The sequence below is a fragment of the Neoarthrinium moseri genome (assembly GCF_022829205.1).
Source record: "Neoarthrinium moseri strain CBS 164.80 chromosome Unknown scaffold76_Wmoseri_CBS_16480, whole genome shotgun sequence".
NCBI classification, from domain to species: Eukaryota; Fungi; Ascomycota; class Sordariomycetes; order Amphisphaeriales; family Apiosporaceae; genus Neoarthrinium; species Neoarthrinium moseri.
The window spans coordinates 44,781-69,631 of record NW_026055190.1 but is presented as its reverse complement, the minus strand read 5'-3'; the positions used below and the strand labels follow the sequence as shown (position 1 = coordinate 69,631).

Below are 24,851 nucleotides of genomic sequence, written 5' to 3'. Positions count from 1 at the left end.
GCAGCAATTGGAAATTAGAGCACTGCGAGTCCTCACACAGGCTGCGCCGGCCGCCGGCCGATCTGCAAGGCTCTTGTAGCATGCAATAGATCATTCCCAGCTTTTTCAGACGGGGAAAGGAGTTCTGCAATGATTGTTGTTGATACATCACTACCAAGCCGGCACTTCAGGCGGCAGGAATGCTCCCCTTCAGCGGCTGTGACGTTGAGACAGAGTCGGGCCAAAGGAAGCAAGCAATCACACGTGGAGTGGGTTTCAAGAGTGGCCCCGTCTTCCAAGACAAAGAGCTCGGCTCAGTTGATGATCTTATCGGTCGATGATTGAGGGCTTGCGTATTGCTCGCTTGGTCGGAAGCACTGCTCTGCTGGGACGATGATTATTCCAATGCACCTCTGCCTGCTCTGCCTGCCGATGAAGCCATCTTGTGAATATCTAAGATCATCTGCAGTTATTGACGCCGATACAGAGAAGCAAAGAAACCAAGGCTTCTGTTGAGAACACCATGATCAGACCATAACGTGGATTACCTCCTTCCGGGCTCTTGGCTCAATGCGTTTCCTTGGACTGCTCCTCGAATCAGACATTTGGCCACATATGGCAAGTTTATTGGCTGCCTTGGCACTGACCTCTTAATCTTATCACTGCCTATACGTCAAATTTCATGTCGTAGTGCAGCATAGGGTGGGGGCTCGTTCCACGACCACATGTATGCAACGGAGCTACCCGGCGCTTTATGCAGGCGGCTACCATTCTATGCATACATCAGGTCTAGAAGAGTCCTATCCATAAACAGAAAACTCCTGGGAAGAGCCTTGATTGTGGCCTGAGTAGTGCTGATGTTGTATTTCCTAGTAGTTCTCTCTTTCGATTTTGAGAACAAGTTCAAGAAACATCCAAGGGTCGTTTTCTCTGTCGTATAGGACACGGGATCCACGCCCTAATGTAGCACTTGCACTTAGTCGGCAGTGAAGGAACCGGTCAGTACTGTTGATCGTGTAAATGTTTGTGCGAAATCCAAGAAGCCTCTTCACGGCGCTTATCAGGTCTCCTGGACCACCTTTCAGCAATCCGGACACCCCCACCGTGCCCACCGTACAACCTCAGACTGATCGTCCGTGCTTTCATACTGTGTTACGCGACTGGCAAAGGTACTCAATTGTTGCGGATGATAGATTTACAAAGTGTTGCAGTTTCCACTCCTTCGAGGCCCCTCGGGAGGGTAGAATCACGCTCTGCACGGCGTTAGCATTCGGCAGGAGGATCAAATGGACGAGAAGCCTTACATATCATAATCAACAATCCAGGTTCCGCAAATTGGAAGTTACGATGTGGAATGTCGAAATGAGTCAATTGTATCGTGAACAGATATAAGAGCAAGCGGACGACCTACTTCGATGCTAGGCTATCAGGAGGCTGACTCGCTTGGACAGTTTATCAAAGCTCCAATTGAGACCCGTTCTACAGGTCAAGATCCTTTCGAAATAGGGAAGACCACCTCGATCGCCAAATCTGTATCTTTTTGTTGAATTGTCGACCATGTACCCATTTGAATCATACCATATGCCTCCGGAAATCCACCGCGGTAAGCGGCTTGCCAGGACAATGTGCTTCAAAGTAGCAACATCTACTGTCTTGTAGCCCGAATGAAGGCTTCTATGGTGAGATTGACACTCTCAGGCTACAGTCAGGCATCTGTCACCTCCAAGACCCAGCTGCAGCCAGTTGGGCTGATGTGTCTGCCAGAATAATGCGATCATCTACGTAAAGCGTGCCGTAATTTTCGGATATGTTCCGCGCCTACGATTTGGAGAAGTTCTCGATAGTATCTATATCGGCTCATGACCCACGGGCATTGCAAACTTGATAAATCACTGGGCTGGAAAACTGTCAGGTTTATATACCTACTCGAGGTCCTCTCCAGTATCCTTGAGCAGTGAGGCGGATAGGAATCACGTATAGAGTACTATGAAGAGTCGAAGCTTTGATATCTTCTTGCTGGTTCTGGTTTCACGGGAATAATGGTGGTTGCGTTATCCAGAAGAGTGAGAAGGTGGTTCGCAGCATTGTAAGGTGGCAAATTGATATAAAAATTCCCCATAGCTAAGCTAGTCTTAGAGATAACTCATCCTATAAGGTGCGTACAGCGCAAAACTCCCGTATCGATTTTTCGCTACTTTCCAGATGGATACCTCGATTTGCTATCGTGAGATATCGCAGAATTGTTGCATATGCAACGTATCTGCATTCGGGCTGACAAACGCAGTATCCGTAGGGGTTCATAGTGCTATCTGAATGAAGAAGTAGTTCACTGAGGGCTAACTGCCCACAGAATACTCATAGAAGCATTGCGAGAATGCCTGCAGAGGTTTCCCACACTATTTCGTTTCAGAACCCGCCACGTCTAAGTATGTAGCCAATACTCCTTCGTAGGCTTGCAAATCGTTACTCTCAAGCCACGCAGCAGTTGGCATGAGTAAATCAAATAAGCCCTACACGATATTACTTTGCCTTGTGAACAAGGATGTGAGTAAGATCACGGTCGCATCGTCGCGTATCATCAATAACGGCTGCGGCTCCGAACAATCTTCCTTGAAGGAACTTTTCTAGTCAACCTCCAAGGGGGATGCATCTCGGTTCGAATTCTAGCCATGACAAGGCTGTTGCAAACGGGTTCAAACTCGATCCCGACTTTTGGCTAGACAAAAACCATGGCGCCTCCTGAGTTTGGACTTACCTGCAAGCCTGCTCCACAGGAAATCACAGCACTCATCGCATGCATGGGATTGGATGCATTGTTGCCAATGCTCTAAAGTCGATGAGCTGAAGACTATTCTCAACGGCGAAACATCGAACTCCAAACACAATGCCACTCACCTGACCTGTTGGATGCGTTAAGGTCAAGCCATCTTTTGAGCGTTACCAAGCTCGGAAATAGCTTCCGGATTGCGACCTTGCAAGAACTTTGACAATGCGCTGGGCATATTTTCCCATCTGCTCTGATGTCTATAGATCCTGAGGATCTAGACTTTAGCCGCTGGACTGATTTGTAGTGGTTTTGGCCGATGTCGAAAAATCGACATCGAGTTAAGCTTTTGCAGCGGGTCAGTGCTGGGCGATCGTACGATAATCAGCCCACGTTGATTCTTAGCCTTCCCGCTTCCCCAATCACGTCTACACGTACGCGTGCCTTCGTCGGAATGACATGCCCAAAAGGGCCCAACGTGGCCACGGCGAACCCGACTTCGGTCCAGATACCCGAGGTTGCTGATGGTGATTGGCAGCCTTGCGAAATTCGCTGGTCCACAGCGCAACAAAAGCCTCTCACATGCTCACAGGCACAGCCTTCGGATTCCTTCACGCGTCGCATCTACCTAGTCTCTCGCTGCATCAATTAACTAATCTTTCTTGCTCCTTTCGTACACTCATGCGGGTTGAAATTTGCTGAAGTAATCACCACAATTGCAACATAAGTCTCTTGGACCAAGGCTCAAGCATCTTACCTCATCTCTACACATCAGGCGCACCCCTCCCATTCTATCGTCACCATGATAGTCACTCGCCTCATCTCGTTGACCAACTTCGTTGTTGCCTCGTCAGCGTTAGGATTCCAGGTCTTTGTGCTATACCCGTGGCACAAGCAGCTAGATGAGTCTTTCGAGAGCCTCAAGAAAGAGCACGTACGAGTGCTGGAGGCCGTTAAAGAAGTCGCGAGGGAAGTCGACCCAGATTCGAGAAAGGGCATTCGGAATTCGATCTTGGAGCGTCTGAACTTCACTACAGCTACCAGAGCTTAATGGAGGCCTCGCAAGGATCTTCAAGGATGCGCAGTCGGCGCCGCGCTGTTTTGGGGATTGGAAGCGCATCTCCGACTGGTTTCCGAACTATCGGTGGGACGTCGGACCGGACATGTGGGTTTGGCGGAGGGTAACCGCCGAGCACATCTTCGGAACGGTGGCACATTGGTGGAATCCACCGCAACCGGAAGCCGACGCCTCATCAAGTCGCGAACGACCTCGGATGGATCAGTCAGAATCCCGTTCGACGGCCCCAGCGCTGAATTTCTCTATTTTGGGCTTAGACTCGCCGGTTCATAAGGCTAGATGTCCCGGGAACCCATCGCGTGGGCCACGGTACCACAGGAGATATCGGGGGTGGGCCAGCCTCTGCAACAGTTTGGGATTAGGTGGATATGCGTTAATTGTTCCATAAATATATGTCACATAGATAGGGAGAGCAATAAATAGACTAAACGACTCGCGCTCAATTCCACCTGCCCAGGTAAATCGCCAAGGCGACATCTTGCACTATATACGAACCCACAGTATGCTAACCAGACAGGCCTTGTTCCTGCCTTTCCTGGCAACCGGCGCATATGCTCAACAGTCAGCATACGGCCAATGTGAGACTATACCACACTAAGAACCGATGTTGGGAGCCTACTGATACCATTTAGGTGGTGGAACTGGCTGGACCGGTGCCACTTCCTGCGTGAACGGTTACGCTTGTGCGAGTCTAAAGTGAGACTAAGTCCAATTGACCGAAGTTATCACGGACCTAACAGTTCAAGCGCATATTACTACCAATGTCTCCCTGGCACAGCAGTCTCGAGCACAGTGAAACAGACCTCGACAACTATCTCGAGTGGAGCTAGCACCACAGCTACAGGTCAGACTACGAGCGCTTCAGCATCCGCAACCACGCCACCGAAGACGCTTGTTTCAGGTCACTACTGGATCAGGGCAGTGGAGTCGCCAAACTTCCACTCCTATTTGCAAGCTGCCCCAACGGCAACCCCATCCCCGGGACCGGGGGATGCGTACCTGCGTTCGGCCACAAATGCGGGCCAGTTCAACATCGTTGATGGACAGCTGGTCTACTACACTGGAAGTTCCACCCTATACATGGGTGTAGAGAACCCGGCGAACAAGACTCAAAGAACATTGGAGACCCGGTTCGACACAACGCAGAACGATTATGGCACATTTGCTTTCCAGGGCGACACAGTGACCTGGACTGTCGCGGACATCAGTAGGCCCAACACGGCTGCTTGGTTGGTCTGTGGAGACGAGGGAAAGCTCTACATCAACACTGGTGCTTATGCCTATAACACACCCGCAGGCTGCGCGGATGAAACTGTAAGCCACCGAACACATGACAGGTTATAAGTCTAACAAGCGTGGCTACTAACACATTGGATAGATTCATTCGTATGGAGGTTCCACTGCAGACATCTAGCAGATTCTTAGGTATCGAGATATTCCAGACAGGCAATACCCCTTGAAATATCCATGTCTTTCCACTCAGAGTTTTGAATGTCTCGTATCCCAATCACCAAACTCTTTCCATCCGGCGGCTTGAACGAGCACCTGTGTCAGGTCGCGATCCAAATCCTGGGCGATCTTGTCAACCCTCGAGTTTCCAAATTGGCCCATTGTATCTATAGGCCGATCAAACTCAAAGACTGCCCCTCCTAGTGATGTCTGCCGCAGAAGTACTCGTATTGGTGCATATAGAGCAATTCCGAGCTCAAATCTAGCCATACTCAAAGCTGTGAGAGGATTGCCGATCTCATACTGAAACGCTTTTCCCGTCTGGTCCAGTACTGAAAGGAGTGAACCGAAATCGCGGGGAGGAACCACAAAGTTATTCAAAGTTGGGAGAGCCTGGAGGGCAGCCAAAGCTTGAGCATTGTTGCCAGACGAGCGCGCAGTCTTGTATGCCGCGAGATCCAAGGGTGGCACAGCACTCTCTAAAGCTGCCTTTGCCGAGTCGAGATTCCATCTGCATGGGATTATGACGTGGTTGAGTGATATAGTTCTGAAAGCGGACGCTTCCAAACGGGATGTCAGATTACTTCTTCCAGGCGACATGGTACAACGAAGCAGCCAATTCTGGACGAGAGGAATGAGTTGTTAGATTAAAGTTTACGTGTCAATTCTGTATAGTTGCTTTTCTGATCTGCTTACGCCGCAAGTCGAACATCTGGCATGATCTGATGCTGCAAGGCGTGCTAACCCTCTTCTGATTAGTCTATCTGACAAGGAGGATTCTTCCTCCGTTGGAAGCTTTCGAATGCGCAAAGACCGGATGAGCACGTGCTACTTGCGCAGAGGATGGTCAAATGGTGAAAAGGCTTCCTCTTGAAGCCAAGTTGATTTGTTTTAAATGCTTGCTATCGCTCAACTAGCAAACATTGGGTATACTAATTCAAAATTTGCTCTTATGCCTTCAGTCCCAGCTCCTTGATGATGATGTCAGCAGCCTTCTCGCCAATCATCAAGGCGGTATTGTTGGTGTTTGCGCCCAGGTTCTTAGGCGGGATACTCATGTCAGCAACCTTGAGACCCTGCACGCCGTACACGTTCAGGTTTGCATCGACGACACCCATCTCCTCGCGCGGCGCCATCTTGGCCGTGCCCAGGGAATGCCAGGTGGTGGCGACAGTCTCGCGCACAGTCTGCTCGATAGCAGCATCGTCCTCGGCCGTGTACACCAGGTCTTGGACCTCGCCCAGTGGCGCATCGATCTCCACGCATCCGGCCTTGGAGCCTTCTGGGAACCGAGGGTGGCCAAGGGCCAACTCGCCACGATAGGTGTTCATTCTTCGCATAATCTCACGAGACTTCTTGTACGCCCAGACCTGCTTCTTAAGATCGATGTCATGTTTATCGCTCAGGAAGCCAGTCTCAAAGTCGAGCGGGTCATCCAGCCCAGGACCGGTAATGTGCATATGTCCACGGGAGTATGGGTAGGCCGTGTAATTGCCAACAGTAACGTACTGTCCAGCGGGCACGGCAGCAGGGTCACCAAGGAAACTACTAGTGGTTAGCTCGGGTGGTCACATTCACAAGGTGAGAGAGGGTAACTCACCATGAAACCAGTCCCATTAACATGAGAGGGCGGTTAGGGGCATTCTTGAAATCCTTGTCCCAGGCACTCTTGAACTCTGGGCCTATCGCGGCAACCTCATCCTCTGTGGGTCTCAGCTTAGAGGAGATATCAATCGAGTTCCATCCAAGAATGGGGTCTTTCTTCTCGACCAACTCGCCAACGTTGGCACGGCCACTCAGTATCCCGTCAATGGTCTCGCCGGGCTCAAGGCTGGTTCTGAATGGGTATAGAGTCAAGTGATGGTCTTGGTAGTCGTGACCAACACCAGGTAGATCTTCAACCACGGGAACGCCCGCGCGCTTCAGGATCTCTGGGTTGCCTACACCGGATCTCTCCAGAACGGGCGGCGTACCGCAGGCACCACACGAGACGACCACAAGCTTTCGTGCCTTCACGGTTTGGAGGGGAGTCTGTGTCAGACCAATGCTGGCCTGGAATGCAGGGTTTGGCCGGTACTCAACGCCCACTGCTCTCTTGCCCTCGAAGAGGACTCGGTTAACTTGCGACTCAACAACGACATGCAAGTTAGGGTGCTTTCCATCTTGCAACTTGGGGTGAAGGTATGTGTGGGCGGTGTCTTGGCGCTTGCCATCCTTCGAGATGTAACGCAGCCATCGCTGAATTCCATTATTGGCATCCAAGTCCTGCAGATCCTCAATTTCTGGGAAGCCGACTTGTCCGGCAGCCTGGATGAAGTCACTCTCAGACCTGGTGTTGCGGAAAGTGCTGTCAGACACGTGGATAGGACCGTCATGTCCATGAAGCTCTTTGTTACCAGGGCCGTGGTAGGTTTCGAGCTGATATAACGTCAGCTGCTGTAAGACCACCTTGTTGAGTATTACGCACCTTCTTCATGTACGGTAAGACTTCGTCTGCGGACCAGCCACTCGTGTTCCACGAATCGAAATCGGACCGCTGACCTCGTGTGTACATCATGAAGTTGATGGATGAACCACCCCCTAGCATGCCACCAGACGGGACAATGGGTTCTCTGTCGCCGAGCTGTCGAGACTTGTTGCCCTTATAAAACAGAGCCGTCTTGCTCGTTGGCAGCAGATGCTGCAAAAAGAATGCGGGATTGACGACGCTGGGGACATTGTGGTTGTTTTCACCGCCCTCGATAATAAGGATTGACAGGTTTGGATCAGCTTCAGCAAGTCTACAAGAGAATTAAGTCAGCTTTCAGGAGCCGGAATACGTGAGGTATAAGAGATCGCGTACCTTCCAGCAATGATACAAGCGGCCGTTCCACCTGAAGCCATTTAAGTGAGCAACGCTGTGTGAATTGGGGATATGTGGCAGTTTGGTTCTTACCTCCCGCAATGATGACATCCACCTCCTTGATGTCGTCCGCGAGCTTGGTATACAAGCCCATTGTGAATGACAGATAGAGTTGCAAATATGAGTTTAGGTCTTGGGTTGGTCTTCACCGAGGCAATAAAGGCATGGAATCAAACAATCACCCCGCATTCGAATTCAGGGTCGAGTTCCCCTCAGCGATTCTTATAGCTCCTCACGATATCAGCAACGCATGTGGTGTACCCCACAGTCGTTCTGCTTGCATACGTCTGTGCCACTGGAGGCTAACGGACTTCGACCTTAGCGACTCCGTAGAATACCCGTTTGCCGCTGATCTACCATTTAGCAAGCGGCCTGTCGCGCGAAGGGAACACGAAAGAGATTGTGGATATTGGCCTGATTCCACGGCGGAAAGGTGAAACCATTCTAGCAACCCGAGGCGAAAGCGGGTTTCATTGCGCGCAGTCCCGCCAGCCCGCCAGCTAGACGCGGCTCCAGGCCGGTCGCTTTCACGAGTATCACGGTCCAGACTTGCGGTGGCTCATAATTATCTCGCATATTGACCCCATCCTGCACGGCTCCGGGACCCCGATTCCTTTCACGGTTACCGAGGTATCATCTTGTTCCCCTTTCGTGGAAATGTGGGTTACTTCTGCAGACTGCAGTCTGCAGGAGAGGCGCACAAGGTGCATCACTCAGGTCACTGTGGTGCTACTGCTGCTGCTGCGCCGCGCTATTAGCCCAACGACTGGATGAGGCCGCGAATGCCAACGAGCATGACTCGCCAGCTACATCACTATCCCGGAAAGGATCCGCAGTCCAATCTGGCTTGCTAGCTTACTGGATTCCAGATGACTGGGGGAGTCTGGAAGTTGAAATGGAGACGATCTTTGCCCGAATTTCCCCAGTTGAAACTACCACAGTAGTCGACTAGACCGTCTCTGGAAACCACCCAACTGGAACCACTGATGCGGGTCCCAATACCCCGGACGGCAGGGATCGCCAGGCCACGCTCCCGGATTTGCTATGCGCCAAGATCACGAATGGCCCAAGTAGCCCGGATCACAAGCGCGAGTCATGTCTCACTAAACCCTACCTAAATTTACCTACTACGGTAATATTGCAGGACGCACCAGAAATAGTCTGGCCGCGGACTAGTGTCAGCTGCGTCTGCTGTATTTTGCTCCAGGTGTGTCGCTCTCCTTGTGACATGCTCGCATGACGAGTATCGCAATATACAATGATTTACGTTCGGCCGGAATGTTGAGTTCAGTGAACTTCCGGTCACCCGCTGGATGACTAAAACTGAAGCCGGCTCAAAGTGGTGGGAGGATCGTACCCTTCCTGAACCCCAACCTTCGCCCCCAGTTGCGTATGATCTGAGATGGGTATACGTATTTCACTACACGGCTTTCCCACGGGCAAATGTCTTGGCGCACCCCATCTACCCGCTTTTGAATGCAGTCGGTGCTGCAGACCCTGGCTACCAAGCCACAGACCCAGGCTGGCTTGCCAGGACCCTTTCGGCATCAGACCGTTAACGGCCACTCAAGTTAACTTGTTGACCTTTTCCAACCTTGTCCGCCGCCGAGGACAATATAAATCTCTACCCACATTGCAGACGATGGTATGCGACAAATCCACATAGTGGAACGTCTTAGAGGCAGCCTGGCAGGGATACTGTCCATCATCGATGCCCAATCACGAGCTTCTCGGTAACATCCCCGGTGAGTAGTGGGAAATCCCGGATCGCCACATCTGGAGCCGCGACCTAGCGCAGCCTGACATCCTGAACGGAGATACACAGAAATCCGCGGAGCGAAGTAACCTCTTGATCTTCATTAAAGTTTCCCTGAAACAGAGCAGGAACATAGGGGAATTCAGGTTCCAATGTCTGGGAAGAATCCTCCGGTTTGGCTCCACAGTCACCGAGAAAGTGCAGATATGCGAGAATTGGCGGTGTATGTGTCAGCAACTTTTCGTCTAACTCACAAGCGTGGAAGCCACTGATCAATGTGTACTATGGTAGGGTACAGTGCCAAAGTACGATTTGGAGTCATTGCAGTGCATAATACTGGGCAAATTTTCACGACTATTAGCTTATCAGATCTTTCTACGGGCCATTTCATTCGACGAAGCTATGGCGCTACAGATAATTGCATGGGTTACATTACCAGCGTACCCTGACCATGACATACTATTGACGAAGAAACCCTGGAAGCGAGGGCACCGTCAAACACGAGACGATCAATTCCCTATCCAGCGTAGAAGTCCCTCACTTCTTGGTATTGACGAGGGTTCTCTGAGTCTCCTGGCGTCCCTTGTGTGTGAGTGCAAGTGGACGATGATCAAGATCCCAATTCCTAAGTTCATATGTACGCATGGCTCATTTTGCATTCATTCATTCATTCATTCATTCCCATGTAAAATTTTCTGGTTTTTGTTTTGTCTGGTTGATTCACTCGCTTCTGTAATCGTCTCCCATTGTTGCGACACGTTTCCTTGAGGGAAAGCAGCTCGTTTTTCGCAATGGCTGGGTTTTTGATCCCAGAATGGTACCAATCGGCCGTCCCTACACTGGACGACCTCTTGATCGTAAGTATCATATGGGGGTTCACGCTGGCTTCTGGTCTATTCGCAGCTGCGAAGGCGTTCAAGCAGACACGAAGGATGATGAAGCGCGCCCGGGGTTTGCATGCATACAGCATCATGGTCTGGGCAGAGTGGTCTGTCTCCATGATCATTGGAGTTGTGTCATGGTTGTTTATTCGAGGAATTGTTCCGGCTAGGTAAGCGAACCTCAACGGAACACAGGAGTCTTAATTAGAGTTCGACGCTAACATACACGCCTTATAGTTTCTGGGTATACTTTGGGTTACGTGAGTATTCCCATATCAGACTTGGCAGCATCGAGCTAACGTGTTGAATAGTTTGCCTTTGGGTCATTCAGGTATAACCAAACCCAGCACTGCACATTTCGAGATAATGCTGATAAGGGATAGATCCAATGTATCTGCGGAATCATTATCAACCGAATTGCTCTTCTGATGGTAGACAAAAGACGAGCGTGCAGCATTCGGTGGGTAGTGGCCGTTATCCTGGGCCTCATCAACATCAGCGTCTTCATCATCTGGATTCCTGCGCGCCTGCAGATCTCCCCACAGTACATCGCGATCAACGAGATCTGGGACCGGATTGAAAAGGTTATCTTCCTTATTGTAGATGCCGGCCTGAACCTCTACTTCATCCATCTTGTCCGGTCCAGACTCATTGCGAATGGCCTGACGAAATATATGCCGCTCTTCCGGTACAACATGTTCATGGTTGCCGTTTCTATGAGCCTTGATGTGAGTTGTGAAACCTTGCTTTGGAATGCTGGATTTTAGCTGACAAGTTTTCTAGATCATCCTCATCGGAAGCATGTCGATACCGAACGGACTTGTGTGAGTAGGGATGCAGGAGTTCAAACAATTTGTGCTAACGAATTCAGATATGTCCAATTCCACCCTCTCGTATACATGCTCAAGCTGCATATCGAAATGAACATCGCCGATCTCATTGTTAAGGTTGTCAAGGCCACGGGCGATAGCCAGAGCCCATACGCCTACTCGAACTCCCAAGGCACCGAGCTACGCTCCCGAGGCGCAAGAGGCATATTCGGAGGACCATCCGGAAACAAGACAGATAAAAATACTGAAGACCACCAATACCCGACAACACAGTCGTACGCAAAGGGAGGTGGTGATCCGTCTACTAAGCAGGCGTCTGGGAAAGGGATCACGAAAATCATGCAGACGACTGTCGTCTCAAGAAAGCGGGATGATGCAGATGGCGATGACAGCTCTCAGTCTTCGACTCGTCATCTGAAGAACCAGCATTCTGATAGCTTCGTTTAACAAGCGCTCTGATGCTGTGCCTATCATTCAGGAGCGCTCAAGCTCGTTTCGCTATTAGGCACAGATTATCTATTTGATGTTGGATACCGAGTCCAGAACGAAGGGGATTGAGGCATCAGTGTAAGATAGTATTATAAATAATAGGTCGCCTTGGTATATAAATATTAGATCGTAAACAGAATCTTTATGCGAATAAAACACAACTACACGTTCGCTGCAACCCAGAAACGTCACTCTACTGTCTAAGCTTGATGATCGTACACTGTACCAAATTATAGTCTCTGTGAACTATATGCATACAAACTGTACGCAGCTGTCAGCTCTCCTTAAATAATTGTGGGTACAAACGATGCAGCATGTCACGGCAATGCACGGCAATGCATTAGGTTTACAGGAGGCCCGATGAGGCTCTAGACAAGATCCACTACACAATCCCCTTCTTGTCCCCTTCGAGGGAAGTGGGACAATATTCAGTCTCTTTGTGAAAATAATCACACCATTGACCCTTGATTATTCCTGACCTCACATCATCCCTTTGACATAGGAGAAGTGAAGCCTGCATAAAGTGAAATTGAGGAATATAACTTCAATGTCACAGGGTAAGGTTCTCCTATGTGATGTCCGACGGCGATGTTCTTTCAAACTGTCACAGCTATGTAGGTAATTATCCTCATCACTGAATGTCGACCGCATTGATCGGCCGTGAGGGCTGTCACTGGATACATATGAACAGTCAGACTATAGAGGAACTGAAAAGTGGTACTTGAATTGATTGCCCCTCCCCGGATACGGATAAGGCACTGATATCGCTGGTGGCGCATCAAGAAGTGGAGTTCTTGAAGCTCACAAGTTCACGGCGATGCGTTATATAACCATGGTAAGGCGTGAATCCAGTAAGATATACAGGTTTTGCCATCTAACTATTTTCAATATTTCACTCAATCCAGTTTATTATTCTAACATGTAGTGAAATTCTGTCTTATCTATAGCGAAGCGAACCAGACCTGTGCGGAAGATGGCCCTCCTAATCTCTCTAAAAGACGTCATATTTCCTCAAGCGGATCTCTGGCCAGGCGTTAGAGATAAATTGAGGGAAAGGACGAGGAGGAACGAGAGGATATATGCGGCTAACGACAGAATAACAAAATATGGACTAATAAAGTGTGATAGAATGGACTTCTCTGGCAAAGATATGAAAGCAAGGAATTCGGTTTCCACCTCAACAATGCCACAGCGGGCTTTTCTCATATCAAAGGACGAGATAACTTCTGATTCAGTCATGTGGTTTGCTAAGAAAATTGACGAAAAGACTGTTGGATGTGTAATGAAGCTGGCTGTCGTGTGCAAAGAGAAGCACACCTGAACGGGACCAGAGGCAAAGTAACATCCTTGTTGTAGATGCTCTGGTAGTCCAATTACTCCTCTGGGAGAGTCTTTCTATTCGCAATAGGCTACACGTAGACCGTAGTACTGAGGCCCAGCTAACTCCTGAATTTGCTATCATTATTGCTTGTCTATCCCAAGGTTAGTCGCGAGTGACGAGTGCACAACGTGCGACTCACTGCGATTGATCTCCCAATTCTTGGGCATACCACGGAAGTGAGATTTCAATTGCTTCGGCTCTGACACGGTCGCAGATTTCTGCTCATTTTCCTGGCCGTCCCCTTGCGAGGCTTCACTGACCTTGTGGGCTGGCGTGCTGTCGAGCTGCTCTCCCGTTGGAAGCTTAGCCTGATTCGCTTCATCGGAAGCAGGGCTCGACTTCGCTCGATCGTCGCTCATTTTCCGGTGTATTAGAGAGCTGGTACAAGATTATAGAGGAAAATTAGGAGCCGGGCTATGTGTAAGGACGGTGGTAGTAGTTGAGTTGGCTCGTTGACGCCTCCACGAAGCGTGGATACCACGAACCACATCCAGGCAAACCCACTTAAAACGCAGTGACGTCACAGAATTAATCCAAGTCTTGCATGTGTTCGGGTTAGCCGACCCCCTTTTCAGGCACGCAGAACCTTTGTCGGATGCATCTGGACCTAGACCATTTGTATCTCACACGGCACTGAGGACTTGAGGACGACCTCATACTGCGCCCGCGCCGTGCCTCTTGCATTGGGATGGCCAGGAGCCTGGGTGGCCAACAAGCGTATCTTCATTGCAGCATCTAATGCCATACAGGCCATCGGACTGAAAGGGAAAAAAAGATATGGGAATCGTCCACTGTTCTACTTAACCATTCACTTTGATCGCATCGCGCGAGTGTCAGTATAGTGCTCCCTTGGGTGCGCATTGTAGATGCCGTATCCAAGAGAGCTTGACGAGGTCAGGATCAAGCAGTATCAGCTTCGCGAAGATGAGACTTCAGAGCCAGACCCGGAGCCATGGAAACCCGGACTCGAAAATCGCTGAGCGCACGGCAATGCTCGACGACATTTTCCTCCCAACAACTCAGACAACCAACGGATCAGCCTCTATTGCTTGCAACAGCGATGGCACAGCTTCTGTGACAAAATGGGCAGACGGGAGGAGTGGAAGGCCATAGACTTTTGAGAACAAAGGCCTTGGCGAGTCTTTCCTTCATTATCTCATGCGAGATTCCGATCTTCGCAGAAGCAAGAGCACCAGTAACTCAGAGAACTCAATTCGAGTCGAGTGTATACAATGAGACTTGGAGGGTTCTACAAGAGGTACAGCGCTGCGGAAGCCGTGGGGCAACAATCCCGGGGACCATCTTCGTCAAGACGCCAGAATCCAGATCACACCCAAATGGCATTTGAGACGTGAGCCAAAAGCCAAGCCTATCATGTGTCCTGATTTCTGCATCTATCATATCCATCACCTTTGGGATTGCGATACTTCTCATGTCCACATTGGACTGGGCCGACTCAATGACCCTACTGTCCGCCATGTCGCCATGTACACAGGCTGCCGAAACCCATAAGCTAGTGTATGCCAAACCTCCAAATCTTGACAAACTCTTGAATGCGGATGCTGAGGACAACCCCCTGGCGAGCCGGCCGCATGTTTTTTCTGTAACAAGCGATACATGCGCCAGCCAAGACTCAGGGACCACCTAGAGAAACACCTAAAACATGCGCGAGGCTGTTATACACTGTACCCGGTCGGAATGTTAGTCGAAAGCAGTGGTTCTTGAGGACGTGACTAAGTTCAAGGCTCATGCTACTCGCCTAGTGAGGCACAGATTATCGCTTGAGACAACCTAGGAGGAGGACATCGGTAGGCAATGCTGAGTCCAAAGTGAAGATGGCCTTTTCCCCGCGACGATGAACTGCTAGTTAGCAAGCTGGCCAATCAACAACTTTCCTTTACCTTTGGGGCTTTGAGATTGGCAATGCCAGTCTGCCGCCGTATCCATGGCTATCATGGGTGTGCTTCTTCCGTATGAATCCGATGTTTGACGAATAGGATTGGTGGACGTTTCCTCCGCTCGCCTTCGCACAACGTTCTTCCCGTAATGCATTCTCAGGAAGTTGAAACAAGGAACACCTTAATATGACGCCTTGATCGCCCCTGCGAGAGCAATTTCATGGTAGACAACGCAAAGCCCCGACCACCGGCTACTTGGCTGCCATCCACCTGGGCGGTCCCAGCATAAAAGACGTTGACACCTATATGAAATAGTAAGCCTCATAGTAACCTAAAGTGAAAATATGGAAACATGCCTTTTATGCTGAGATATTTAACTGTATAAGTATAAAATAATTGCTATAAATTATTAGGAGGCAGGCATCCGGGGCACTCTCATGCAGTACATATCTCTAGGTGCTTCATCAGACCGACCTTACTCCTGTTTCAAGCCGGCTATGTGAAGAGCTGCGAGATATCCAAAAGTCATCCCGACGCCTATGCTTGACCCTCCTCCTGGGTACTCGCCACGCATGATTGAATTTGCGTCAACGCCAACCGCGTAAAGTCCTGCTATCGATTTCCCACCTGTGCCGATGACCTGGGCGGCAGTGTTGGTCTGAAGACCGTAAGTGGAGCTAACATTTCCAGGATAGAGTGTCACAGCATAATAAGGCGGGTTGCGACAGGTTCCAAGACTCGGGTTCCGGAAGCCTGCGGACGAGTCGCCGAGAAAGATATCGTACGGAGATTCGCCGCGCCCAAAGTCGGGGTCTATTCCGGTTTCAGCATTCTTAGTGCATGAATCAAGCGTTTCCCGTAGTGATTTCAAAGGTATTTGCAACTTGCGTGAAAGCTCCTCCACGCTCTCAGCACGCAGGAGATAGCCATCTCTGATCAGAGCCCGCGGCGACATGGGCCAAGGTAGCGCCATTCCCATCCCATAAGCCTTGAGGAACCTACTGTCTCCTATCATGAAAGCTTTCGTAATTCCACGCTGATGCATTGTGTTGACAAACTCCTGGTATGGCTCGGCCTCATTCGCAAAACGACGACCATCCTGTCCGACAATCACTGACCCCGGCTTTGTGCGATCCGCTGAGAAGTGTGGGAAGCGTCTGATTTGTCCACTCTTTGTTCTCAACAACGAGATAGGAGCAAAAATTCCATTCTTTGGGTTCGGGGGCGGCATCTGTTACTCAGTTAGCTTGGTTTGATCATTGCAACAGCCTCAACGTCGCGTTTGAGGTCAGGTGACCACTTGCCCTTGCGCCCGCTTGCACGGCCATGTTCTGACCATCGCCGGTGTTATGTTTTGGTTGTACAGACCAATCATGTGGAAGATGTGTTCGAGCAGAATTCGATCTGCCGAACCCGCCACTGGCTAACACCACCCCTTTGCGGGCAATGATCCTCTTCTCGCTACCATCCGACTGCTTGACCTTGACGACGAAATTACCGGATGACTTTTCAAGTCTTACCACGGCTGAACTTGTGCGCACAATGACGCCTGCTGCATCACAGCTTTTCATCAAACGGCCAACCAAGGCATTGCCGTTTGCCATTTCTGACCCTTTGCCGTATCGCAGGATATCAATGCCGTATCGAATAATCTTCCTTACAGATTTGGATAAGTTCAAAAAGCTTCGAAATGGTTTCGTCAGGAAGGCCAGTTCCGCGGGATCTGCCTGTAAAGACCCAAATGCATGGTAACCTTGCAGAGTGTATCTGATGCTGCGCAAACGTTGTCTTCCAAGCTGGCGTCCATCAAACTCTCGCGTCAGTAGTGTGCGGCCAGTGCATACCCCTTCTTTTCCTGGGTGGTAATCAGGTAAAAGACATGGCTTGAATTGCACATCTGAGTTTTGTTCCATCCATTCCACCATTTCTGGCCCGCGCCGCAGATACGTATCGATTGCATCGTGGTGATAGAGATCCCCAAGAACGTGGCGAAGATAGCGATTCGCTGATTCATAATCGTCTATTATACCTAGAGACTTCTGGTGGATGTTATTAGGGATCCAGGCTCCACCTCCAGAGTACGCTGTTGTGCCGCCGATGAAGCTGCTCTTTTCGAGGACGATGGTGCGCAGCCCGTGCTTTGATGCAACCATAGCACATGCTAGACCTGAGCAGCCTGACCCTACCACTACGACGTCAAAAGATTGTTCGCTGTCTTGAGCAGTAGGTGTGGCCGTCGTCATTGAGTCGGCGACTCGGTCCTTCACCGCCGACGCACCGTGTGCTGTGATTGACACCCACCTCCTGACAGCGATACGTCGCAAGTTACTAGGAGTGGAAACGCCATATAACCTGCTGTGAAAGCACCTTGAAAGAAGCATTGTGCTCCGAAGTATTTTGAACTTTAATCAACGACTCAGTGAGCAAGTAATGGTGATCAGTGTCCGGCGACGGCGTTCAGAGAGTTGCTCTGCATTACTCAGGCCTGCAAAGTACCCAAACATCAAGACTCCGAGATACTTAACGGACTATGTACACAACGTGGGATACAAACGCCGGAAATGAGCACAGGACCCTACAGTCCACCAGACAGTGGCTGGGGCTGACTTTCGCTACTAATCAATGGGGGACTAATCGCCCCGAAAACAACCCGCAGACTGCGGACCCATGCACGCCATGTACACCGTAAAGTCCGAGAGCGAAAGCTATTGAGTACTACTCTCCGGGGAAGTCTGGACTGGATGACGGGCGTATGGATTCTTTCCAAAAGCCTTCATTGCGCGCCGGATGCCAAGCAGGGCCCCTCACTTGTGGTCATGAACAACCACAGGCGATCAAACTGCACATGGTCATGGATAAATATACTGGAGACCCACGTGGGAACCATTATCACAGCGCAGATATTGAACACAACAGCAATTTAACACTATGCTTACGCTCATCCGCGCGGTATTATTGGGAGATGGAGACGTTTACCCATGCAACGAGCTGTGATAATCGAAACTGCACAGTGGCATCTTAGTCCTAATACATCTTCTGGGAACTACGATGAGTTCTCAATCCACCGACTGTCATGCCTTGTGCCCCTAAATAACTAGAACATTTCACTGCACCGCGTACCCTCCATCAACCTGCAAAGAGTTTCTGTTAGAGCTGCAATGACAATGACGACTGGTAAGTGCTAGAGGACTCACAACTAGAGATGTGCCGGTGATATAAGTAGAGCGCTCGCCTGCTAGGAATGTGATGCTGTCGGCTATTTCGCCAGGAGATGCAAGCCTTCTGGCCGGAATCGTGGCGATTCTCTCCTTCAGCTGCACATACAGAAAGAATAAGCACTGATCACCAACTTGATGCCTTGAATACGTACGAATTCCCTGTTAGTAGAGGTATTGAGTGGGGTGTCAATGTATCTTGTGCACTAGAAATTAGTTCTCGCACGGGATCTCAAACTCTTTATTCGACTAACCCCGGGCAAATTGCGTTGACACGAATGCCATCCTTCGCGTAATCGAGTGCGTCTGACCTCGTCAAACCAATGACAGCTAAGTAAACACAGTTAGACAAAAGGCTCTGTATTTTCTTCACGCGGTGACCATCTGGATGAAGAAAGCTAACCATGCTTCGACATTGTGTAGAGGGACAACGACGGCATTGCAAGAAACCCTGCTATGGAGGCGACGTTAACGATGGTCCCACGGGATCCATTTCGGTGTCTGAACGAAGCATGAAATCAGATCAGAAGCTCCCAGACCCAATTGAACGATGGAAAGCATGGATGCTGTACGTACAGCTCATTGGCTGGCAGGGGATCTTGAGTAAGCATCTGCATGAGCTCGTACTTCTCACACAAGTAGACTGCTTTGATGTTGATATCCATTAACTTGTTGTACTCGTCCAAGGTCACCCCTGTCGTTGGTAGGAGACGCTGAGCTACCCCAGCGTTGTTGACGGCATAATCCAACCTGCCAAAAGTTGCTACCGTCTCATTGACAGCGCGCTGTACTTCAGCCTCGACGGTGAGATCAAGCACAACAGGATGGAACTTGACGTTTGGAAAGTCCTTGCTGAGAATCGACGCTGTTGCCTCCAAGCCAGACTTTGAGATGTCGAGCCCAGAAATCCTGGTGACTCCATCTCGAGCAAATTGAATACACGTTGCCTGACCGACCGCGCCACCGGCGCCGGTTATAAATGCTACGCCAGACGGGCTAAACATGGTTCTGCAGTGACGTGGGATGACTTTTCGTGCGTATTGAGAGGGCGACGTTGGGCGCACCCAAGACGATAAAAGGCGTCTGAAGTGTATTATAATCTCCTACCGCAACTCGCGGACGGTAGAGGCCAGGCTCCCCGGGTCGCTGGTTGCTACCAACCCGAGGGCAATTGCGGTGCTGCTCCGCTTCGGCTCTGCATCACTGGACCTGTTGTTGGTGGCAATCAGACCGAGCTAATCATTCGGCCGACTGTGTAGCAATTTCATGGTGGGAATAGCAGGGGCTAGGTATCCTGGTGATGCGATTTCCATTCGGTCATCTTCGCTCTAATTTCGCTCCATTGTCTCGTCGGTGGTTAAGCCCACCTAACTAGAGCTATCGCTTTGGCATGTCGACTCCACAGAACCAGCGAGATGGAGCACCTTACACCTGGGCGTCCCCAAGGGGAATCCTGCCATGCGATTGTTGCAGATAAGTACCCCGCCAATTCGTAGCGTGGAGCATCCCATATTAGCATCGGTTTCCGGACACTTCACCCACGCTTTCTGTTAGACTTCTTCGGGTGAAGCATTGTGATTCTGCATAATGCCGGACTTTTTTGTCATCGCACGCGTTGTGGGTTCGGACGGTGCCTATCCCAAGGTAAGGACCAGTCTTGCCATGCCCTGGAACTTACTAACATGCTTTGCTGTAATGGGAGCAGTGGAAGGACAGGCTTGTGGCGCTATGCACTGTCTCTAAAACCGAGCCCCATTCCACTACATATTACTGGGGCCAAGATGTCGATAATGAGCCAGACACGATCTGGGGATTGGAGGGCTACACCCACGCCGTTGGCTTCTTCCTTGGACATCCCGCCTCCGATGTTTTCAAGAGCGAGATGCAGAAAGTTGACAACGACAGACTCCTGAGGCATGTGCAAGGCCTTGGGAGCCCTGATTATGACCTCAAGTATTATGACTATCACGCGGGCTTTCTGAAGCGCCCAGACGACCCAGACAGAGATGCTACGGATAGTTTTGTAGTCATCATCCACCTTTCAAGTGGACTCGGTCGTCGAAAACAGGTTCTAGGGCTTCTCGCCGATTCTGCTGATGCAGTTCGGTCGGAAAAAAGCATGTCGGTGCAGAGCTTTGCAGTCCTGAAAGAGGTGATGCAAGAGAATTTGTGCAGCGTGTACATTCGGTAAGTGTTCCTAATGCCACAAGGCAGACAAGGAGTATATCGCTATATAAATCTTACGCCGGTGACTTGCAGAACAAGGACTCGTAGCTCATGGGAAAGCCTTCAAGCGACCCCGACATATCAGCACCTCATTGCAGAGTTAGAACGGAACGAGGTCACTGTTGAGGTACATCGATCGCAGGCCTTCAATGGTCACATTGACCAGGAGCCGCCCAGAGAACGGCCGTAATTAGTACAAGATTTCTATCCACATAGTACGACAGCGACCCTCAATAGGCCAAAATGAGTTCCCGTTCTTAACACTTTGCGTTGGTGATGGATACTGAGGTCACTCGTAGGAAAGCAACAGCTAGTGTGCCCTTGATGTTTCTATCCTCAAAGTATGACTTTTCTTTTCCTTCTTCCTTCTTTCATTTCAGGACTGTCACAATGAAATGATTCATTAGTGGCAGAGAAAGGCACTTAACAGGCTGTGAGCTTCTGAGTTGATCCCTGAAAGACCGATAGAATGTGTCTTCCTGTTGGTATTAAAGCGAACTGCTCTAGAATTCGTCTGAAATGTAATCTAGAGGTCTCAAGAAGGAACCAAATAAAGTTTGAACCAATTACCACAATAGTCTCAATTATTAATATTACAGAAAGCTGGTAGATTTGGAAACCAAGCCGCGTAAATGGGTTCAAATCTCCTTCATCCCCTTTTCCTCCGAGCGGACCTCACACTTGTGAACCGCCTGAGTCGGCACTTCGTCCTGAAACTTGATACCAACCTCTTCCAACGTCAACCCCTTGACCTCAGGAAGGTACGCCAACAGAGCAAAGCTCAACACAACAGAGACACAAATGAAGATAATGTAGTACCTCCAACCTATGGATGCGAGAGCGATCGATGCTGGTGAGGACCAAGCGACATTGGTGAGGTAGAAGGTGACCATGGCAATCGTCACACCCTCACTTCGCAGATGATTCGGCCAAATCTCCGAAGTGTACACAAACGAGCCAGCGTCGTAGAAGCCATTGTATGCTGCAGCAAATAGGAAGAAGGCAGTCACTCCCACAGCGTTTCCTGCCTTGTTGGTGGTTCCCAGATACTTGGCTTGCATGGCACACTCGATAGCCAGGGTTGCAGCACAAGTAAGCCCTCCCATGGCTTCATCACACATTAGTCGCGGCCAAACAACAAATGGACACTCTAAAATGTATGAACTTACCCATCATGCGCACGCGGCCCACACGATCCACGAACAAGCCTCCCAAACCAGCGAAAATAATGCAGCAGCAGAGCCAACCGGCTGACATGGCGAACTGACTGCCGGAAGAGTCGTAGCCGAGGCCTGCAAAGAGCACAGTCGAGTAGACTGAGATGACAAGAACTCCTGTGGACATGCCTGTCACCCAAACGAGTATAGTGCAAAGGGCGCGTTTCCGGTGAGAGCGGGTAGCCAGGATGTGTCGGTAGCCGCTTGGAAGATGTCTAGCCTCTTCAAACTGCTGTTGGATTTGAAGAAGCTCATGGTGTGCAAAATCTCCATCAGGGTCTGAGTCGTTTTGGTGCAGATTCTTGAGGATCTTGGCAGCCTCATCCACACGATCTTGAGACACCAGCCAACGGGGAGACTCGGGTATAGTGTAAATGAGGAAGACGAGTAGTAATGACAACGCAGTGTTGACAATAAAGTTAAGACGCCACTGGTAGTTTTGAGAGATGTAACTGAAGCCCAGAGAGCCCAAGGCAGATGTCAAGTAGCCGAGGTTCAGGAATACCACGTGGAACGATACCAACCGTCCACGAGATTGTGGCGGAGCCAACTCGCTGATGAAGACGGGGGGCAACGTCAATGAGATGGCACTGCCTATGCCAGCGAAAAAGCGCGAGATAATAAACATGGCGTAGTGGTAGGACCCAGCGCCGAGTGCTGCTCCGATGACTTGGAAGATACCAGATGAGGCCATAGCAAAGCGCCGCCCGTACCTGTCAGAAAGGGGTTGCTGGATCACGGCGCCAAACGCTCCTCCAGCAAAGAAGCTTCCATTTGTCAGTCACAAGAACCCTTCAGGAAGAAGCAAACTACTCACATTCCCACGAGACCGCTCGTGCGAGGATCGACATCTGGCAGCAACAGCCTGTTGGTGAACGAGGGCAGCGCAAGAGCACCGGCAATGACGTTGGAGCTGTAGCCGTATATCAAAGATCCAAAGCAAACAACGAAAGTGAACTAGGAAGATTGTCTGTCAGTATGTGTGACCTTCGTATCTATATGTAGTGCGCCTTTGCCAGGGCATCCGGACCGGCCAGGACTTGGAGACTTACAGCATAGTTCTTCCAAGTGGTATGGGCAACCTGAGAGGAGGGCAAAACTCGCTCTACCATCTCGACGTCCGCGTTGATGCTGGATGCTCTATTCTTGTCTGATGAGGGCATGGTTGCTTTCGATTGCTGCGAGTGGGATACACTTTGCGGCGGCCATGTGCTTGAAGTTCGTATCCAGATCGGCGTCAACGATGCCAATTTATGAAGAATTCCCGTACCGAACGTCCTCACTAGGACAACAGGCCGGGTCGCTTCCACAGCAGGTGCCCAGAGCTAGTCGTTCTTGTGCTACCGCGTGGGCAGCATCGGTCTCCCCCTTGGGGCGTTCTAAGCATCCATGCGAAGATGCCCCGGTGGACTTATGCGTGCCACTTCAAGACTAACCTCCACCGGTCACGCGCGGCACGTGGTTACCAAGCTCCATACCCATTAACTACTAGCTTCCACGCCCCGACCCCAGGGATCTAGACCCCATACCTGCGGATTCGTTCTGCCCACGATACTGGACTTACCCCACGGGGAACTACTAGCCGAGCTCCACAAATTAGGTGGAGCCCCGAGTCAAAGCGGCATTCGTTGTTCAGCTCGACTCAACTTCGGTATAGATTCGGACTATTGCCCAATGGTTCGTTTTACTGTCTTAAAAACAGCGCGGGCAAGGCGGACGATAGTAATGCATTGAGTGTAGGACTGCATATGTGGCCCTTTGCCCATCAAATTATAGGTAATATTTGTACAGACAACTCCGCCATTTTCAGGTTTTCCAGGTTTTGGGAACCTTTGAACACTATCTAGACTTCTTTATCTGACCTTTTAAAGTATGGAAGACGTTACCGCTGCCCCTGTGGCTATAGTCACCGGATCTGCGTCGGGAATTGGCCTTGCGGCCGCGAAGTTCCTGGTTGGCCGTGGCTACCGGGTCATGATGGCAGACTGGGACTACGACAGGGTTGTGACAGAATCCGCTGGCATTGGTCCTAGCACGGCGGCAATCAAATGCGATGTCTCTTCGTGGGAGAGCCAGCTAGAGGCCTTCGAGAGGACGATTGAGTTATGGGGCAGGGTGGATGTCGTGGCTGCTAATGCTGGAATTCCTGAGCAAGTCCCACTGCTCTTCGAGACCGGCTCTACACCTACAAAACCTAACACTATCGTTGTTGATGTCGACTTGACAGGTGCTCTCTACAGCGTGAGCCTTGCGATTTACTTTTTCCGAAGGAACGGGGGCCGTGGGGGAAAGATCATTATCACCTCTAGCCAAGTTGGCATTCACCCTTTCCCTACCGGACCAATTTACGGTGCCGCAAAAGCTGGGGTATGTCCCCGCTCCGCTCGATATGGCCTCACTATGACTGACAATATTCAAAGACTATTCACCTGGTCAGGTCCATGGCTCCTAAGCTGGCACAGGAGAAGATATACCTGAATACATTCGCCCCTGGGCTGACCATATCGGCAATTACCGCCGTTGGGGAGAGCGTTTACCCCAAACACATCATCACACCCATGGAAAATCACATGAAGGCTATTGGTGAGTTTATTGATAAGGATATATTTGGATACGTGTATGAAGTCGATGCTGGTGGCCTTCACCATCGCAAAGATCCGGAGTATTTGAGTCCAGAACATCAGACATGGCTGGGAGCTCCTGAAACGCAAGAAATGTGGAAAAAGGCAGGGACCTTGGGCTCAGCCAACCTGAGCGTGTGAAATACCGTATCTCCAACCAGGAGA

At 50.3% G+C, this 24,851-nt stretch overlaps 10 protein-coding genes across 10 annotated transcripts; 4 read left to right on the top strand and 6 right to left on the bottom strand.

Annotated features, from left to right (window-relative positions):
• Positions 1 to 3,545: 3,545 nt before the first annotated feature.
• JN550_011927 (uncharacterized protein) lies at positions 3,546 to 5,235 on the top strand (the record flags this gene model as incomplete). Its single annotated transcript, XM_049310346.1, has 6 exons — positions 3,546 to 3,677; positions 3,781 to 4,086; positions 4,339 to 4,399; positions 4,454 to 4,517; positions 4,568 to 5,135; positions 5,200 to 5,235. The coding sequence occupies 6 exons, from the start codon at positions 3,546 to 3,548 to the stop codon at positions 5,233 to 5,235; spliced, it is 1,167 nt and encodes a 388-aa protein (XP_049166096.1).
• Positions 5,236 to 5,300: 65 nt separating this feature from the next.
• JN550_011926 (uncharacterized protein) lies at positions 5,301 to 5,870 on the bottom strand (the record flags this gene model as incomplete). The annotated part of the gene is made up of 1 exon (XM_049310344.1): positions 5,301 to 5,870. The coding sequence occupies one exon, from the start codon at positions 5,868 to 5,870 to the stop codon at positions 5,301 to 5,303; it is 570 nt and encodes a 189-aa protein (XP_049166095.1).
• Positions 5,871 to 6,220: 350 nt separating this feature from the next.
• Positions 6,221 to 8,266, bottom strand: JN550_011925 (uncharacterized protein; the record flags this gene model as incomplete). Its single annotated transcript, XM_049310343.1, has 5 exons — positions 6,221 to 6,815; positions 6,871 to 7,688; positions 7,738 to 8,050; positions 8,113 to 8,143; positions 8,206 to 8,266. 5 exons carry the CDS (start codon positions 8,264 to 8,266, stop codon positions 6,221 to 6,223), a joined length of 1,818 nt encoding a protein of 605 aa, XP_049166094.1.
• Positions 8,267 to 10,719: 2,453 nt separating this feature from the next.
• Positions 10,720 to 12,086, top strand: JN550_011924 (uncharacterized protein; the record flags this gene model as incomplete). The annotated part of the gene is made up of 6 exons (XM_049310342.1): positions 10,720 to 10,979; positions 11,047 to 11,069; positions 11,121 to 11,140; positions 11,193 to 11,537; positions 11,593 to 11,633; positions 11,681 to 12,086. 6 exons carry the CDS (start codon positions 10,720 to 10,722, stop codon positions 12,084 to 12,086), a joined length of 1,095 nt encoding a protein of 364 aa, XP_049166093.1.
• A 1,503-nt stretch (positions 12,087 to 13,589) lies between these two features.
• On the bottom strand, positions 13,590 to 13,868 carry JN550_011923 (uncharacterized protein; the record flags this gene model as incomplete). Its single annotated transcript, XM_049310341.1, has 2 exons — positions 13,590 to 13,600; positions 13,649 to 13,868. 2 exons carry the CDS (start codon positions 13,866 to 13,868, stop codon positions 13,590 to 13,592), a joined length of 231 nt encoding a protein of 76 aa, XP_049166092.1.
• A 2,014-nt stretch (positions 13,869 to 15,882) lies between these two features.
• JN550_011922 (uncharacterized protein) lies at positions 15,883 to 17,788 on the bottom strand (the record flags this gene model as incomplete). The annotated part of the gene is made up of 2 exons (XM_049310340.1): positions 15,883 to 16,638; positions 16,772 to 17,788. The coding sequence occupies 2 exons, from the start codon at positions 17,786 to 17,788 to the stop codon at positions 15,883 to 15,885; spliced, it is 1,773 nt and encodes a 590-aa protein (XP_049166091.1).
• A 723-nt stretch (positions 17,789 to 18,511) lies between these two features.
• On the bottom strand, positions 18,512 to 19,626 carry JN550_011921 (uncharacterized protein; the record flags this gene model as incomplete). The annotated part of the gene is made up of 6 exons (XM_049310339.1): positions 18,512 to 18,538; positions 18,602 to 18,721; positions 18,778 to 18,820; positions 18,877 to 18,952; positions 19,026 to 19,123; positions 19,199 to 19,626. 6 exons carry the CDS (start codon positions 19,624 to 19,626, stop codon positions 18,512 to 18,514), a joined length of 792 nt encoding a protein of 263 aa, XP_049166090.1.
• Positions 19,627 to 20,209: 583 nt separating this feature from the next.
• JN550_011920 (uncharacterized protein) lies at positions 20,210 to 21,038 on the top strand (the record flags this gene model as incomplete). Its single annotated transcript, XM_049310338.1, has 3 exons — positions 20,210 to 20,266; positions 20,328 to 20,809; positions 20,897 to 21,038. The coding sequence occupies 3 exons, from the start codon at positions 20,210 to 20,212 to the stop codon at positions 21,036 to 21,038; spliced, it is 681 nt and encodes a 226-aa protein (XP_049166089.1).
• Positions 21,039 to 21,486: 448 nt separating this feature from the next.
• JN550_011919 (uncharacterized protein) lies at positions 21,487 to 23,228 on the bottom strand (the record flags this gene model as incomplete). Its single annotated transcript, XM_049310337.1, has 4 exons — positions 21,487 to 21,956; positions 22,018 to 22,832; positions 22,883 to 23,022; positions 23,118 to 23,228. The coding sequence occupies 4 exons, from the start codon at positions 23,226 to 23,228 to the stop codon at positions 21,487 to 21,489; spliced, it is 1,536 nt and encodes a 511-aa protein (XP_049166088.1).
• A 709-nt stretch (positions 23,229 to 23,937) lies between these two features.
• JN550_011918 (uncharacterized protein) lies at positions 23,938 to 24,827 on the top strand (the record flags this gene model as incomplete). Its single annotated transcript, XM_049310336.1, has 2 exons — positions 23,938 to 24,432; positions 24,486 to 24,827. 2 exons carry the CDS (start codon positions 23,938 to 23,940, stop codon positions 24,825 to 24,827), a joined length of 837 nt encoding a protein of 278 aa, XP_049166087.1.
• Between the last annotated feature and the right edge of the window lie 24 nt (positions 24,828 to 24,851).